The 19,066-nt window shown below is 45.5% G+C and overlaps 1 protein-coding gene across 2 annotated transcripts in view; it reads right to left on the reverse strand.

Moving 5' to 3' along the window:
* Positions 1-19,066, reverse strand: part of LOC139375330 (collagen alpha-1(XII) chain-like) — an 87,847-nt gene that overhangs the window by 38,331 nt on the left and 30,450 nt on the right. For both annotated transcript variants that reach the window (XM_071117011.1, XM_071117012.1), the window contains exons 22-28: positions 17,104-17,243; positions 13,019-13,148; positions 12,269-12,414; positions 11,676-11,805; positions 11,335-11,471; positions 9,567-9,696; positions 5,868-6,007 (exon numbers count right to left, since the gene is read on the reverse strand). In XM_071117011.1, the coding sequence (XP_070973112.1) occupies positions 5,868-6,007; positions 9,567-9,696; positions 11,335-11,471; positions 11,676-11,805; positions 12,269-12,414; positions 13,019-13,148; positions 17,104-17,243 (953 nt within the window). The remainder of the gene's footprint in view (positions 1-5,867; positions 6,008-9,566; positions 9,697-11,334; positions 11,472-11,675; positions 11,806-12,268; positions 12,415-13,018; positions 13,149-17,103; positions 17,244-19,066) is intronic.

Below are 19,066 nucleotides of genomic sequence, written 5' to 3' on the forward strand. Positions count from 1 at the left end.
AGATTATAGACTGGGAGACACAACAGGGCTTATAGACTGGGAGACACAACGGGGCTTATAGACTGGGAGACACAACACAACAGTGCTTATAGACTGGGAGACACAACACAACAGGGCTTATAGGCTGGGAGACACAACACACCAGAGCTTATAGACTGGGAGACACAACACACCAGGGCTTATAGACTGGGAGACACAACACAACAGGGCTTATAGACTGGGAGACAAAACACAACAGGGCTTATAGACTGGGAGACAAGGCACAACAGGGCTTATAGACTGGGAGACACATCACAACAGGGCTTATAGACTGGGAGACAAAACACAACAGGGCTTATAGACTGGGAGACACAACACAACAGGGCTTATAGACTGGGAGACACGACACAACAGAGTTTATAGACTGGTAGACACAACAGGGCTTATAGACTGGGAGACACAGCACAACAGGGCTTATAGACTGGGAGACACAGCACAACAGGGCTTATAGACTGGGAGACACGACACAACAGAGTTTATAGACTGGTAGACACAACAGGGCTTATAGACTGGGAGACACAGCAGGGCTTATAGACTGGGAGACAAAACACAACAGGGCTTATAGACTGGGAGACATGACACAACAGAGTGTATAGACTGGTAGACACAACAGGGCTTATAGACTGGGAGACACAGCACAACAAGGCTTATAGACTGGGAGAAACAACACAACAGGGCTTATAGACTGGGAGAAAAAACACAACAGGGCTTATAGACTGGGAGACACAACACAACAGGGTTTATAGACTGGGAGACACAACACAACAGGGCTTATAGACTGGGAGACACGACACAACAGAGTTTATAGACTGGTAGACACAACAGGGCTTATAGACTGGGAGACACAACAGGGCTTATAGACTGGGAGACACAGCACAACAGGGCTTATAGACTGGGAGACACAACACAACAGGGCTTATAGACTGGGAGACAAATCAGGGTTTATGGACTGGGAGAAACAACACAACAGAGCTTATAGTCTGGGAGACACAATAGGACTAATAGACTGGGAGACGTAACACAACAGGGCTTATAGACTGGGAGACACAACACAACAGGGCTAATAGACTGGGAGACACAACAGGGTTTATGGACTGGGAGAAACAACACAACAGAGCTTATAGACTTGGACACAAGGCACAACAGGGCTTATAGACTGGGAGAAACATCACAACAGGGCTTATAGACTGGGAGACAACACAACAGGGCTTATAGACTGGGAGACAACACAACAGGGCTTATAGACTGGGATACACAACAGGGCTTATGGACTGAGAGACACAACAGGGATTATAGACTGGGAGACACAACACAACAGGGCTTATAGACTGGGAGACACAACACAACAGGGCGTATAGACTGGGAGACACAACAGGGCTTATAGACTGGGAGACTCAACACAACAGGGCTTATAGACTGGGAGACACAACACAACAGGGCTTATAGACAGGGAGACAAAACACAACAGGGCTTATAGTCTGGTAGACACAGCACAACAGGGCTTATAGACTGGGAGACACAGCACAACAGGGCTCATAGACTGGGAAACACAACACAACAGGGCTTATAGACTGGGAGACACATCAGGGCACATAGACTGGGAGACACAACAGAGCTTATGGACTGGGAGAAACAACACAACAGGGCTTATAGACTGGGAGACACGACACAACAGAGTTTATGTACTGGTAGACACAACAGGGCTTATAGACTGGGATACACAACAGGGCTTATAGACTGGGAGACACAGGACAACAGGGCTTATAGATTGGAGACACAGCACAACAGGGCTTATAGACTGGGAGACACAACACAACAGGGCTTATAGACTGGGAGACAAAACACAACAGGGCTTATAGACTGGGAGACAAAACACAACAGGGCTTATAGACTAGGAGACACAGCACAACAGGGCTTATAGACTGGGAGACACAGCACAACAGGGCTTATAGACTGGGAGACACGACACAACAGAGTTTATAGACTGGTAGACACAACAGGGCTTATAGACTGGGAGACACAGCAGGGCTTATAGACTGGGAGACAAAACACAACAGGGCTTATAGACTGGGAGACATGACACAACAGAGTGTATAGACTGGTAGACACAACAGGGCTTATAGACTGGGAGACACAGCACAACAAGGCTTATAGACTGGGAGAAACAACACAACAGGGCTTATAGACTGGGAGAAAAAACACAACAGGGCTTATAGACTGGGAGACACAACACAACAGGGTTTATAGACTGGGAGACACAACACAACAGGGCTTATAGACTGGGAGACACGACACAACAGAGTTTATAGACTGGTAGACACAACAGGGCTTATAGACTGGGAGACACAACAGGGCTTATAGACTGGGAGACACAGCACAACAGGGCTTATAGACTGGGAGACACAACACAACAGGGCTTATAGACTGGGAGACAAATCAGGGTTTATGGACTGGGAGAAACAACACAACAGAGCTTATAGTCTGGGAGACACAATAGGACTAATAGACTGGGAGACGTAACACAACAGGGCTTATAGACTGGGAGACACAACACAACAGGGCTAATAGACTGGGAGACACAACAGGGTTTATGGACTGGGAGAAACAACACAACAGAGCTTATAGACTTGGACACAAGGCACAACAGGGCTTATAGACTGGGAGAAACATCACAACAGGGCTTATAGACTGGGAGACAACACAACAGGGCTTATAGACTGGGAGACAACACAACAGGGCTTATAGACTGGGATACACAACAGGGCTTATGGACTGAGAGACACAACAGGGATTATAGACTGGGAGACACAACACAACAGGGCTTATAGACTGGGAGACACAACACAACAGGGCGTATAGACTGGGAGACACAACAGGGCTTATAGACTGGGAGACTCAACACAACAGGGCTTATAGACTGGGAGACACAACACAACAGGGCTTATAGACAGGGAGACAAAACACAACAGGGCTTATAGTCTGGTAGACACAGCACAACAGGGCTTATAGACTGGGAGACACAGCACAACAGGGCTCATAGACTGGGAAACACAACACAACAGGGCTTATAGACTGGGAGACACATCAGGGCACATAGACTGGGAGACACAACAGAGCTTATGGACTGGGAGAAACAACACAACAGGGCTTATAGACTGGGAGACACGACACAACAGAGTTTATAGACTGGTAGACACAACAGGGCTTATAGACTGGGATACACAACAGGGCTTATAGACTGGGAGACACAGGACAACAGGGCTTATAGATTGGAGACACAGCACAACAGGGCTTATAGACTGGGAGACACAACACAACAGGGCTTATAGACTGGGAGACAAAACACAACAGGGCTTATAGACTGGGAGACAAAACACAACAGGGCTTATAGACTAGGAGACACAACACAACAGGGCTTATAGACTGGGAGACAAAACACAACAGGGCTTATAGACTGGGAGACACAACAGGGTTTATGGACTGGGAGATAGACTGGGAGACAAAACACAACAGGGCTTATAGACTGGGAGACAAAACACAACAGGGCTTATAGACTAGGAGACACAACACAACAAGGCTTATAGACTGGGAGACAAAACACAACAGGGCTTATAGACTGGGAGACACAACAGGGTTTATGGACTGGGAGAAACAACACAACAGAGCTTATAGACTGGGAGACAAGGCACAACAGGGCTTATAGACTGGGAGACACATCACAAGAGGGCTTATAGACTGGGAGACACAACAGGGCTTATAGACTGGGATACACAACAGGGCTTATGGACTGGGAGAAACAACACAACAGGGCTTATCGACTGGGAGACACAGCACAACAGGGCTTATGGACTGAGAGACAAAACACAACAGGGCTTATAGTCTGGTAGACACAGCACAACAGGGCTTATAGACTGGGAGACACAGCACAACAGGGCTCATAGACTGGGAAACACAACACAACAGGGCTTATAGACTGGGAGACACATCAGGGCATATAGACTGGGAGACACAACAGAGCTTATGGACTGGGAGAAACAACACAACAGGGCTTATAGACTGGGAGACACAACAGGGCTTATAGACTGGGAGACACAGCACAACAGGGCTTATAGACTTGGAGACACAACACAACAGGGCTTATAGACTGGGAGACACAACACAACAGGGCTTATAGACTGGGAGACAAAACACAACAGGGCTTATAGACTGGGAGACAAAACACAACAGGGCTTATAGACTAGGAGACACAACACAACAGGGCTTATAGACTGGGAGACAAAACACAACAGGGCTTATAGACTGGGAGACACAACAGGGTTTATGGACTGGGAGAAACAACACAACAGAGCTTATAGACTGGGAGACACATCACAACAGGGCATATAGACTGGGAGACAACACAACAGGGCTTATAGACTGGGAGACACAACAGGGCTTATAGACTGGGATACACAACAGGGCTTATGGACTGGGAGAAACAACACAACAGGGCTTATCGACTGGGAGACGCAGCACAACAGGGCTTATGGACTGAGAGACACAACAGGGCTTATAGACTAGGAGACACAACACAACAGGGTTTATAGACTGGGAGACACAACACAACAGGGCTTATAGACTGGGAGACACAACACAACAGGGCGTATAGACTGGAAGACACAACAGGGCTTATAGACTGGGAGACTCAACACAACAGGGCTTATAGACTGGGAGACACAACACAACAGGGCTTATAGACAGAGAGACAAAACACAACAGGGCTTATAGTCTGGTAGACACAGCACAACAGGGCTTATAGACTGGGAGACACAGCACAACAGGGCTCATAGACTGGGAAACACAACACAACAGGGCTTATAGACTGGGAGACACAACAGGGCTTATCGACTGGGAGACACAACAGGGCTTATGGACTGGGAGAAACAACACAACAGGGCTTATCGACTGGGAGACACAGCACAACAGGGCTTATGGACTGAGAGACACAACAGGGCTTATAGACTGGGAGACACAACACAACAGGGTTTATAGACTGGGAGACACAACACAACAGGGCGCATAGACTGGGAGACACAACAGGGCTTATAGACTGCGAGACTCAACACAACAGGGCTTATAGACTGGGAGACACAACACAACAGGGCTTATAGACAGGGAGACAAAACACAACAGGGCTTATAGTCTGGTAGACACAGCACAACAGGGCTTATAGACTGGGAGACACAGCACAACAGGGCTCATAGACTGGGAAACACAACACAACAGGGCTTATAGACTGGGAGACACATCAGGGCATATAGACTGGGAGACACAACAGAGCTTATGGACTGGGAGAAACAACACAACAGGGCTTATAGACTGGGAGACACGACACAACAGAGTTTATAGACTGGTAGACACAACAGGTCCTATAAACTGGGAGACACAACACAACAGGGCTTATGGACTGGAAGACACAACACAACAGGGCTTATAGACTGGTAGACACAACACAACAGGGCTTATGGACTGGGAGACACGACACAACAGGGCTTATAGACTGGGAGACACGACACAACAGGGCTCATATACTGAGAGACCCAGCACAACAGGGCTTATAGACTGGTAGACACTACACAACATGGCTTATAGACTGGGAGACACAACAGGGCTTATAGACTGGGAGACACAACACAACAGGGCATATAGAATATATGTCGGCAATGCTTCCTAATCACAACTTTATTGCGAATACCAAGAATAATCAAATTCTGTACATTAAACCAATATTCTGTACATAGTTAATCAAAATCTAATGTCAGTGCAAACCACCTGGATGGTTGTCTTACATATTGAAAGTTGTTTTCTCCTTTCTTAGTCCAGCCGATACGATAAAGGGCCACGTCATGGGCCCCATGGTCCCAGTCGGCTCTGAAACTGGTCTGGGTCACCTCAGAGAAACGCAGGTTCTTAGGAGCAGGAACAACATCTACACAGAAGAAAGGAAAATGTATATGGGAGAGATTGCCATGCCATTACCATACCCTATAACCAGGGCATCACTATACCCTATAACCAGGGCATCACTATACCCTATAACCAGGGCATCACTACACCCTATAACCAGAGCATCACTATACCCTATAACCAGGGCATCACTATACCCTATAACCAGGGCATCACTGTACCCTATAACCAGGGCATCACTGTACCATATAACCAGGGCATCACTATACCCTATAACCAGGGCATCACTACACCCTATAACTATGGCATCTCTGTCCTCCTGAGTGGCGCAGCAGTCTAAGGCACTGCAGTGCTTGAGGCGTCACTACAGACCCGGGTTCGATCCCAGGCTGTTTCACAGCTGGCCGTGACCAGGAGACCCATGAAGCGGCGTACAATTGGCCCAGTGATGTCCGGGTTAGGGGAGGGTTTGAACGGAAGGGATTTCCTTGTCCCATCGTGCTCTAGAGACTCCTTATGGTGGGCTGAGCGCTGATCTCAGCCGCCAGCTGGACGGTGTTTCCTCCGACACACAGCAGTGTGTCAAAAAGCAGTGCGGCTTAACAGGGTCATGTTTCGGAGGACGCATGGCTCTTTACCTTCGCCTCTCCAGAGTCCATAGGGGAGTTGCAGCAATGGGACAAGACTGTAACTACCAATCAGATATTACAAAATTGGAGAGAAAAAGGGGTAATTAAAAAATATATATAATTTAAATACTATGACATCCCTATAACTATGACATTACTATACCCTATAACTATATATTTATTTTATTTTTATTTCACCTTTATTTAACCAGGTAGGCCAGTTGAGAACAAGTTCTCATTTACAACTGAGACCTGGCCAAGATAAAGCATAGCAGTGCGACAAAAACAACAACACAGAGTAACACATACAAAGATACAGTCAATAACACAAAATAAAAATTGATATGGGGATGAGGTAGTACAGTGTGTGCAAATGTAGAAGAGTAGGGAGGAAGGCAATAAATAGGCCACAGAGGTGAAAATAATTACAATTAAGCATTAATACTGGAGAGATATATATGCAGATGAGGATGTGCAAGTAGAGATATACTGGGGAGCAAAAGAGCAAGAGGGTAAGTAATAATATGGTGATGAGGTAGTTGGGTGTGCTATTTACAGATTGGCTGTGTACAGGTACAGTAAGCTGCTCTGACAGCTGATGCATAAAGTTAGAGAGGGAGATATAAGACTCCAGATTTGTGCAATTCGTTCCAGTCATTGGCAGCAGAGAACTGGAAGGAAAGGCGGCGAAAGGAAGTGTTGGCTTTGGGGATGACCAGTGCAATATACCTGCTGGAGCGCGTGCTAAGGGTGGGTGTTGCTATGGTGACCAGTGAGCTGAGATAAGGCGGGGCTTTACCTAGCAAAGACTTATAGATGACCTGGAGCCAGCAGGCTTGGCGATGGATATGAAGTGAGGGCCAGCCAATGAGAGCATAGAGGTCGCAGTGTTGGGTAGTATATGGGGCTTTGGTGATAAAACAGATGGCACTGTGATAGACTACATCCAGCTTGATGAGTAGAGTGTTGGGGGCTATTTTGTAAATTACATCGCCAAAGTCAAGGATCGGCAGGATAGTCAGTTTTACGAGGGTATGTTTGGCAGCATGAGTGAAGGATGCTTTGTCGCGAAATAGGAAGCCGATTCTAGATTTAATTTTGGATTAGAGATGTTTAATATGAGCCTGGAAGGAGAGTTTACAGTCTAGCCAGACACCTAGGTATTTGTAGTTGTCCACATATTCTAGGTCATAACCGTCTAGAGTAGTGATATTAGTTGGGCGGGACACACTGAACTCTATCTGAGAAGTAGTTGGTGAACCAGGCGAGGCAGTCATTTGAGAAGCCAAGGCTATTGAGTCTGCCGATAAGAATGCGGTGATTGACAGAGTCGAAAGCCTTGGCCAGGTCGTTGAAGATGGCTGCACAGTACTGTCTTCATCGATGGCGGTTATGATATCGTTTAGGACCTTGAGCGTGGCTGAGGTGCACCCATGACCAGCTCGGAAACCAGATTGCATAATGGAGAAGGTATGGTGAGATTCGAAATGGTCGGTGATCTGTTTTTTAACTTGAATTTAGAATATTTTAGAAAAGAAGGGCAGGATGGATATAGGTCTATAACAGTTTGGGTCTAAGGTGTCTCCCCCTTTGAAGAGGGGGATGACCGCGGCAGCTTTCCAATCTTTGGGGATCTCATACGATACGAAAGAGAGGTGACATTACTATGACATTATAACAAAGACATCACTATACCCTATAACTATGACATTACTATACCCTATAACTATGACATTACCATAGCCTATAACAAAGACATTAATATACCCTATAACTATGACATCACTATACCATATAACTATGACATCACTATACTTTATAACCATGACATTACCATACCCTATAACAAAGACATTAATATACCCTATAACTATGACATCACTATACCATATAACTATGACATCACTATACTTTATAACCATGACATTACCATACCCTATAACAAAGACATTAATATACCCTATAACTACGACATCACTATACCATTTAACTATGACATCACTATACCCTATAACTATGACATCACTATAACCTATAACTATGACATCACTATACCCTATAACAAAGAAATCACTATACCCTATAACTAGGACATTACCATACCCTATAACAAAAACATCAATATACCCTATAACTAGGACATTACCATACCCTATTACAAAAACATCAATATACCCTATAACTAGGACATCACTATACCCTATAACAAAAACATCAATATACCCTATAACTAGGACATCACTATACCCTATAACAAAAACATCAATATACCCTATAACTAGGACATTACTATACCCTATAACTAGGACATCACTATACACTATAACTAGGACATTACTATACCCTATAACTAGGACATTACCATACCCTATAACAAAAACATCAATATACCCTATAACTAGGACATCACTATACCCTATAACAAAAACATCAATATACCCTATAACTAGGACATTACCATACCCTATTACAAAAACATCAATATACCCTATAACTAGGACATCACTATACCCTATAACAAAAACATCAATATACCCTATAACTAGGACATCACTATACCCTATAACAAAAACATCAATATACCCTATAACTAGGACATTACCATACCCTATAACAAAAACATCAATATACCCTATAACTAGGACATTACCATACCCTATTACAAAAACATCAATATACCCTATAACTAGGACATCACTATACCCTATAACAAAAACATCAATATACCCTATAACTAGGACATTACTATACCCTATAACAAAAACATCAATATACCCTATAACTAGGACATCACTATACCCTATAACTAGGACATTACCATACCCTATAACAAAAACATCAATATACCCTATAACTAGGGCCCAAAAGTTTTTGGGGCCTATAGTACTGAGTAGGACTTCCATGGAGTGTAACCCCAGTGTGTTAACCCTCACATACGCTGTGTGACTGTACCTGTGATGGCTGTGTTGAGCATGGGGTTTCCAGCTCCATCATTGTAGATGGGGGTGACAGCCAGGACATACTCAGTCTGAGAGATCAGGTTGTCCAAGGCCTTGTAGGTCACACCTCCCCCCACTTCAAGCTGCAGACCAAAACAACATCTTTGTTTACATCAAGCTCTACAGTCTGTCACATTATTCCAGTGTAAACCATGTTAAATCATTTACCTGTATCAACAACTGAATAACTATTGCATTATTTTGTAAATGGAGGGTTAGGGTTTGTCATGAGTAATTCTGTTTTCCTCATCATGGTCATGTTGAATGCCTTCCAAAGTAATTTTCCATTCTCATTGATGAGTTCCAAAGAATCTGTGAGAGAAACTGTGGGCGTCTTTATATACATCTGACGAGACAGCATGTTATCTCCACTTCATGTGTAAATCCTTAGCACACGCAGAGGTGGAAAAAGATAAACAATCAAGTAAAAAAAAAAATATATATATATATATGACAGTCAAGCACAAACATACTGCACTGGAAAAGTACCCCAAACATATTTCTAAATGCACAATAAACTTCTCTGTTTCTTTTCAGTACTCAGGAATCGCACGATCACGGCATTTGGTACAGGAGGTCATTCCTAATGTTCCTTAGTCTGAAATCTCTGTCAGTGGGGTGATCCTTTCAACAGGCTCCCGGTCCAGTGGGGTGATCATTCCACCAGGCTCTTGGTCCAATGGGGTGATCCTTCCACCAGGCTCCCGGTCCAGTGGGGTGATCCTTCCACCAGGCTCCCGGTCCAATGGTGTGATCATTCCACCAGGCTCTTGGTTCAATGGGGTGATCCTTCCACCAGGCTCCCAGTCCAGTGGGGTGATACTTTCACCAGGCTCTCGGTCCAATGGTGTGATCATTCCACCAGGCTCTTGGTTCAATGGGGTGATCCTTCCACCAGGCTCCCGGTCCAGTGGGGTGATCCTTCCACCAGGCTCCCGGTCCAGTGGGGTGATCCTTCCACCAGGCTCCCGGTCCAATGGTGTGATCATTCCACCAGGCTCTTGGTTCAATGGGGTGATCCTTCCACCAGGCTCCCGGTCCAGTGGGGTGATCCTTCCACCAGGCTCCCGGTCCAGTGGGGTGATCCTTCCACCAGGCTCCCGGTCCAGTGGGGTGATCCTTTCACCAGGCTCTTGGTCCAATGGGGTGATCCTTCCACCAGGCTCCCGGTCCAGTGGTGTGATCCTTCCACCAGGCTTCCGGTCCAATGGTGTGATCCTTCCACCAGGCTCCCGGTCCAGTGGTGTGATCATTCCACCAGGCTCTCGGTCCAGTGGTGTGATCATTCCACCAGGCTCCCGGTCCAGTGGTGTGATCCTTCCACCAGACTCCCGGTCCAGTGGTGTGATCCTTCCACCAGACTCTCGGTCCAATGGTGTGATCATTCCACCAGGCTCCCGGTCCAGTGGTGTGATCCTTCCACCAGGCTCCCGGTCAAATAGCACAGACCCAGAGGTCCACTGCATACCCTTCTCACCAGCTGCCCTTCCCATTACGCTGTCTAATGTCATATCTCAAATGATGCGTAAAAAATATCAATATCAATCTGCTAGCTGACATAAACAGAGAATGTGCTCAGCACAGGAGCTGGTGTCTGCTGTGACCAGTAGGAGAGAGAGCTAAGCATATGTTTCTGCCCCCAGAGGGAGTATGTAGAGTACAGAGTATTCCTTTCACTGCCGTCTGTATCCAACAGATGTATTGTGATTGTCGTATCTCACCTCTTTGGCCTCTCCCTCATCAGGCGTGTAGGTGACGATGTATTTGAGGACGGCACCTGGAGCAGCATCCCAGTTCATCTTCAGGGTGCTATGGGTAACGTCTCTGACCCTCAGCTCTCCCGCAGGGGGCATGGGCACTACAGAGGGGACAGAGATATAGAACATGAGGCTCACCAAATTCCATTATTACTTTAATCCCTTTCATTCCATAAACTAGGGAGTGAGGAGACCTGATTTACTCTATACAAGTTAGGACCTGTCGTGCCTTACCCTCCCTTAGGGCACTGACAAAAACATTAATAACAACATTTGAAGGTAGAAGAGTACTGTTCTGTACGTACATGTGACTCCTTGCTCAGTCAGAGGGTCGCTGGCTGACTGTCCATGCAGGGCTAAGATGGACAGAGTGTAGGCCGTGTTGGGGATCAGCTGCACCAACTGGACATCAGTCGTGTCCCCTCCAACTCTCATCTGCAGGGAGTACCATGACGGAACAAACATTATTTTACAAGGCTCACTGTCGTTCAGACAGGCAGTTTGGATGAACATGTTTCCACAGATTAAGGGTCTTAGGCAGTGTCCAGTGTCATATAACTTATCTAAGTGTTTGCCAATACTACAGACGATCTAATCCTCTTGATTTGACACCTCAGGAACTAATATCATGCCAGAGTAAAAAAAAAAATGTAATAAATAATTCTGTGTTTTGTTGTCTCTGCATCCATAAAAGGAAAGTTATTCATCACTGCTCCTTGACATCTGCATGCTGTCAGGAGACATTGGCAGGGGACCGGTATATCCGGTCATTGGCAGCATCTGTGTATGTGTGTCAGTGCAGCAGTTGGACTGGCGTCTCTCTCTTTCTCTCTCTCTCTCTCTCTCTCTCTCTCTCTCTCTCTCTCTCTCTCTCTCTCTCTCTCAGTTGCCGTCTCACCTCTTTCTCCACGGAGGGCTCTGTGGCGTTGATGGCTCTGTAGAGTAGCATGTAGTTCGTGGCACCCACTGCTTCCTCCCACTTCACCCTCATGGTGGTGGGACGCTCCTCATAGATGATCATCTTCCTCACTGCGCTGAGGGGCACTGGACATGGGAAGAGGGAGAGGGAAACACTTAGATTCTAAACACACACAATCCCATTCAAAAATGAAATGTTTGCAGTGAAACGTAGCCATGCAGATTTCATGTGCCTATTCAAGAAGTGAGAACTAAACAATTAGGTATTTTATAGGAGCTTTTATGGAGAAATAACTCATAAAGAAAATTGCTTCATAAAATCACGCTATTCTAGAGGACAAATAAAAGAATAGTGAAGAACAACATAAAATAAACTCTCATTCTTGATGCACATAGTGGGCGCCGAATAACAGCATGGTTTTGAGTTTGAAACAGTGTTTCCCCCTTTGATTACAATAATATCAGCCTTATATGGTATCATAAATAAGACAGTGTTGTTCTTTCTTTAACGTTGAAAACAGGGACCGCACAAGCACCACAGGAACATCTATAAAGTCACAGTGGTGTGCTGAATGTAACGGAAGAATGCTTGTTTTACAGTCTCAAAGACATCCATTGTTGATCCTATAGAGATTACGTGTGGGACATACAGGTATGTTAAAGGACAGTAATGGACAGGTACAGTATAGTGGTTTTAAAGAAGAACACAGAAAAACAGATTAGGACTCACAGGTGGTTTCAGCGCCCTTCAGTGGGTCGCTGCTCTCCTCTCCGATGACAGAGTAGACGTTGACCAGATACTCAGTCAGTGGGTTCAGGTTAGGTAGGATGGCTGTGGTCACAGAGCCATCAACAAACATCTACACCCAGACAACAAGAGTAAACATGAACCAGGCGAATACAGTATGAGGTTGTAGAATGACTTTGGATGTCTTTTTTAAGTAACCCCATTGACAAGCATGGAAAGGTTGGTTTCTGTTGGAGGACAAATAAGCCAAACAATACAACAAAGTACAGCTATCAGTATTTCCTGTGTTGATGCTAGTGGTCTTCATTGAACCACAAATATGACCCGTTTCTGGAAGCTAGGCGTATGTTGCACGTCACTACTTTACAGGAGAGGCATTTAAAAAAAATGTTTTTCAGAAATGCTTGCTGGAACATGTGAACTTTCATGTGTATGCCTTTTGTAAATATGAATGCAATTGTTAAATAACGAGCCTAGTTGGTTTAGCCATGGAAAATACAGGAACCTTCCCACTAGCCATGATTGGCCGAGACAGTAGTGGGCTGGACATGCCGAGAGATGAGTTTGCATTGGTCTGCCATGTAGCGTGCTTCTGTTTATAACAGTTTTGAAATCAGTGGAATGCCCAGTGGAAGCAGAGAGATGATTGCCAAATGCGGAGAGTCTGTTGTATAAAACATTTGTCTCCGGATAACATCTTCAAACTAAGGGCAACCGTGGCATGCATGACGAAGGGAGAAGAGTTCATCCATGTATACAGGCAAGAGTCAAACGACATTTTTAGATATTATATGTTTCCAATTTCGTGGAAAGTCATTTTCATTGCAAGTTAAAGTATTCTGTTAACTAGCTAGGTAACTTTAGCTAGCTGGCTCGTTGGCTAACGTTACATGTATGATCTGTGTAGGAGCTCTAGAAAGAGGCCCGAGTTCCAGAGTTGGAATTCTGAGTTGGATGACCATTCAAATCGATTTTTCCCAGTCTTTTTTTTTTAGTTCCCAGTTGTTTTGAACGTGGCATTAGAGTTGGGATTATGGTTCATTGTTTAGCTAGCTAACTAGCTAGCTACATGTATAAACAAAAGACTCCACTATCCAAGTAACCAGTTCACTGTACCGTTTACACCTTCTGTATCATGCGCATGTGACAAATACATTTAGATTTTATTTTATATATTGTTTGTTTACCAGATACGGTAATGTGAAGAACAGTATGACCTGCACCAAAGTCAGATTAGGATATAGGCCAAGGACTAGATAGAGTTTATTTTTACTACTACTTTTTGCTTCTACTCTCACTACTTTTAGTCTTGAAATCTTTGGTTGTTTACTACACTGTGAATCCTTCGAGAGATGGGTGTGGCTACGGCTTAAGAGGGTGTGAACGATGTTGAATGGGTGTAGACAAAGAAGAACTCTCCAGTAGCTGTACCAAAATACTCATGAGCCATTTTCTCAAAAGTAGGGTTACAATTTCATTATCTTTCAAATTTTGCTACATAGGACCGAATCCAGGTGGTAGGTCAGAAATTGGTTGTAGGAACTCTGAACAAACTCCACACTTTCCGCCCCACTCTGTTTCTATTTAGAAGAGTAAAAAACAAACAAAACCTTGATCACACACTAGACCACTGCATCACAAAGCCATGAGAGTTGGAATAAAATAAATACTTAGAAAAATGAAATTGGACTCCAAGAAGTTGGAAGTTAGCTACCCCATTCTAGTACACTGGAGCCAAGACCCTGCAGCTGTCAGATAAAGGGATATGAAATAAACAAAACAAACCTTCAATTGGAAGCCTTGTATTTTGTGGTCTTACCCTCTGCCAAACCCATTTTACCAAACACCCTCATACTGAGCAGCCAACACAAGCTTGAGGAAGGGAGGTGGAGAGAGTTTCTGGGGTTTCCCTCTAGTATCTGGCAGATCAGAGGCTAGAACTAAACCCAGGACAATGAAAAAGTCTTCCCAAAAACCTGCCCATAATGTCCTCAAAGCTACATGTAGGGTAGGTGTGGGGTCAGGGTGAATACTTATAGTATGTCATCTCTTCTATCTTTATTTAGCAAAGTAAGTCATTGAGAACAAAACCTTTACAACTTGCTTCCATCCTCAGGTGGGAGTGACAGAGGGATTTGTGATAGAGGGGGAGTGACAGAGAGGTTTGGGTGTTGTTGGAGGGTGAGTGACAGAGGGGTTTGGGGGTTGATAGAGGGGGAGTGACAGAGGGGTTTGTGATAGAGGGGGAGTGACAGACGGGTTTGGGGGTTGATAGAGGGGAATGACAGAGGGGTTTGGGGGTTGATAGAGGGTGAGTGACAGAGGGGTTTGGGGGTTGATAGAGGGGGAGTGACAGAGGGGTTTGGGGGTTGACAGAGGGGGACTGACATAGGGATTTGGGGGTTGATAGAGGGGGAGTGACAGAGGGGTTTGGGGGTTGATAGAGGGGGAGTGACAGAGGGGTTTGTGATAGAGGGGGAGTGACAGACGGGTTTGGGGGTTGATAGAGGGGAATGACAGAGGGGTTTGGGGGTTGATAGAATGGGAGTGACAGAGGGGTTTGGGGGTTGACAGAGGGGGAGTGACAGAGGGATTTTTGATAGAGGGGGAGTGGCAGACGGGTTTGGGAGTTGATATAGGGGAATGACAGAGGGGTTTGGGGGTTGATAGAGGGTGAGTGACAGAGGGGTTTGGGGGTTGATAGAGGGGGAGTGACAGAGGGGTTTGGGGGTTGACAGAGGGGGAGTTACAGAGGGATTTGGGGGTTGATAGAGGGGGAGTGACAGAGGGGTTTGGGGGTTGACAGAGGGGGAGTTACAGAGGGATTTGGGGGTTGATAGAGGGGGAGTGACAGAGGGATTTGGGGGTTGATAGAGGGGGAGTGACAGAGGGGTTTGGGGGTTGACAGAGGGGGAGTGACAGAGGGATTTTGGGGTTGATAGAGGGGGAGTGACAGAGGGGTTTGGGGGTTGATAGAGGGGGAGTGACAGAGGGGTTTGTGATAGAGGGGGAGTGACAGACGGGTTTGGGGGTTGATAGAGGGGAATGACAGAGGGGTTTGGGGGTTGATAGAGGGGGAGTGACAGAGGGGTTTGGGGGTTGACAGAGGGGGAGTGACAGAGGGATTTGGGGGTTGATAGAGGGGGAGTGACAGAGGGGTTTGGGGGTTGACAGAGGGGGAGTGACAGAGGGATTTGTGATAGAGGGGGAGTGGCAGACGGGTTTGGGAGTTGATATAGGGGAATGACAGAGGGGTTTGAGGGTTGATAGAGGGTGAGTGGCAGAGGGGTTTGGGGGTTGATAGAGGGGGAGTGACAGAGGGGTTTGGGGGTTGACAGAGGGGGAGTTACAGAGGGATTTGGGGGTTGATAGAGGGGGAGTGACAGAGGGATTTGGGGGTTGATAGAGGGGGAGTGACAGAGGGGTTTGGGGGTTGACAGAGGGGGAGTGACAGAGGGATTTGTGATAGAGGGGGAGTGGCAGACGGGTTTGGGAGTTGATATAGGGGAATGACAGAGGTGTTTGGGGGTTGATAGAGGGTGAGTGACAGAGGGGTTTGGGGGTTGATAGAGGGGGAGTGACAGAGGGGTTTGGGGGTTGACAGAGGGGGAGTTACAGAGGGATTTGGGGGTTGATAGAGGGGGAGTGACAGAGGGGTTTGGGGGTTGACAGAGGGGGAGTGACAGAGGGATTTGTGATAGAGGGGGAGTGACAGACGGGTTTGGGGGTTGATAGAGGGGAATGACAGAGGGGTTTGGGGGTTGACAGAGGGGGAGTTACAGAGGGATTTGGGGGTTGATAGAGGGGAGTGACAGAGGGGTTTGGGGGTTGACAGAGGGGGAGTTACAGAGGGATTTGGGGGTTGATAGAGGGGGAGTGACAGAGGGGTTTGGGGGTTGACAGAGGGGGAGTGACAGAGGGATTTGTGATAGAGGGGGAGTGACAGACGGGTTTGGGGGTTGATAGAGGGTGAGTGACAGAGGGGTTTGGGGGACTGATAGGGAAGAGTAAACAGATGGGTTGGTCTTTGATAGGGTTGAGTTAGTGTGGAGGTTAAAGGTATGTACCTGCTGAGGGCGTCCAGACAAGGTCATGTACTCCACACGGTACTTCTCCACTGGACCTTCAGGGCCTGTCCAGCTGGCACGGAACGAATAGTGGGTCACCTCTGAGGTCACAAGGTCAGTGGGTGCCTCGGGGCCACCTCCTATCAAATCAACCCAAAGCATAGGATCTCATTGTTTATTATATGTCACTTTATTCCTAGTTAGAGTTAAAGTCGGAAGTTTACATACACCTTAGACAAATACATTTAAACTCAGTTTTTCACAATTCCTGACATGTATAATCTTAGTAAAAATGTCTTAGCTCAGTTAGGATCACCACTTTATTTTAAGAATGTGAAATGTCAGAATAATATTTATATTATTTAAATATTTATATTTCTTTCTTTCATCACATTTCCAGTGGGTCAGAAGTTTACATACACTCAATTAGTATTTGGTAGCATTGCATTAAATTTATTAACTTGGGTCAAGTGTTTCCGGTAGCTTTCCACAAGCTTCCCACAATAAGTTGGGTGAATTTTGTCCCATTCCTCCTGACAGAGCTGGTGTAACTGAGTCAGATTTGTAGGCCTCCTTGCTCGCACACACTTTTTCAGTTCTGCCAACAAATGTTCTATGGGATTGAGGTCAGGGCTTTGAGATGGCCACTCCAATACCTTGACTTTGTTGTCCTTAAGCCATTTTGCCACAACTTTGGAAGTATGCTTGGGGTCATTGTCCATTTGGAAGACCCATTTGCGACCAAGCTTTAACTTCCTGACTAATGTCTTGAGATGTTGCTTCAATATATCCACATAATTTTTGTTCCTCATGATGCCATCTATTTTGTGAAGTGCACCAGTCCCTCCTGCAGCAAAGTCCCCCACAACACCCCCACAACCCCTTTTTCAACCAAACAGTTATATTTTTCTTTCATCAGACCAGAGGACATTTCTCCAAAAAGTACGATCTTTGTCCCCATGTGCAGTTGCAAACCGTAGTCTGGCTTTTTTATGGTGGTTTTGGAGCAGTGGCTTCTTCCTTGCTGAGTGGCCTTTCAGGTTATGTCGATATAGGACTCGTTTTACTGTGAATATAGATACTTTTGTACCTGTTTCCTCCAGCATCTTCAGAGACACTTTGTTGTTCTGGGATTGATTTGCACTTTTCCTCCAGTATCTTCACAAGGTCCTTTGCCCTTTTCGCACCAAAGTATGTTCATCTCTAGGAGACAGAATGCGTCTCCTTCCTGAGCGGTATGACGGCTGCGTGGTCCCATGGTGTTTATACTTGCATACTATTGTTTGTACAGATTGCATACTATTGTTTGTACAGATGAACGTGGTACCTTCAGGCGTTTGGAAATTGCTCCCAAGGATGAACCAGACTTGTGGAGGTGTACAATTTTTTTCTGAGGTCTTGGCTGATTTCTTTTGATTTTCCCATGATGTCAAGCGAAGAGGCACTGAGTTTGAAGGTAGGCCTTGAAATACATCCATAGGTACACCTCCAATTGACTCAAATTATGTCAATTAGCCTATCAGAGGCTTCTAAAGCCATGACATAATTTTCTGTAATTTTCCAAGCTGTTTAAAGGCACAGTCAACTTAGAGTATGTAAACTTCTGACTCCCTGGAATTGTGATATAATGTATTATAAGTGAAATAATCTGTATGTAAACAATTGTTGGAAAAATGACTTGTGTCATGCACAAAGTAGATGTCCTAACCAACTTGACAAAACTATAGTTTGTTAACGAGAAATGTGTGGAGTGGTTGAAAAACAAGTTTTAATGACTCCAACCTAAGTGTATGTAAACTTCCGACTTCAACTGTATACAGTGCCTTGCGAAAGTATTCGGCCCCCTTGAACTTTGCGACCTTTTGCCACATTTCAGGCTTCAAACATAAAGATATAAAACTGTCTTTTTTTGTGAAGAATCAACAACAAGTGGGACACAATCATGAAGTGGAACGACAATTTA

The sequence above is a fragment of the Oncorhynchus clarkii genome, chromosome 19, assembly GCF_045791955.1.
Source record: "Oncorhynchus clarkii lewisi isolate Uvic-CL-2024 chromosome 19, UVic_Ocla_1.0, whole genome shotgun sequence".
NCBI classification, from domain to species: domain Eukaryota; kingdom Metazoa; phylum Chordata; class Actinopteri; order Salmoniformes; family Salmonidae; genus Oncorhynchus; species Oncorhynchus clarkii.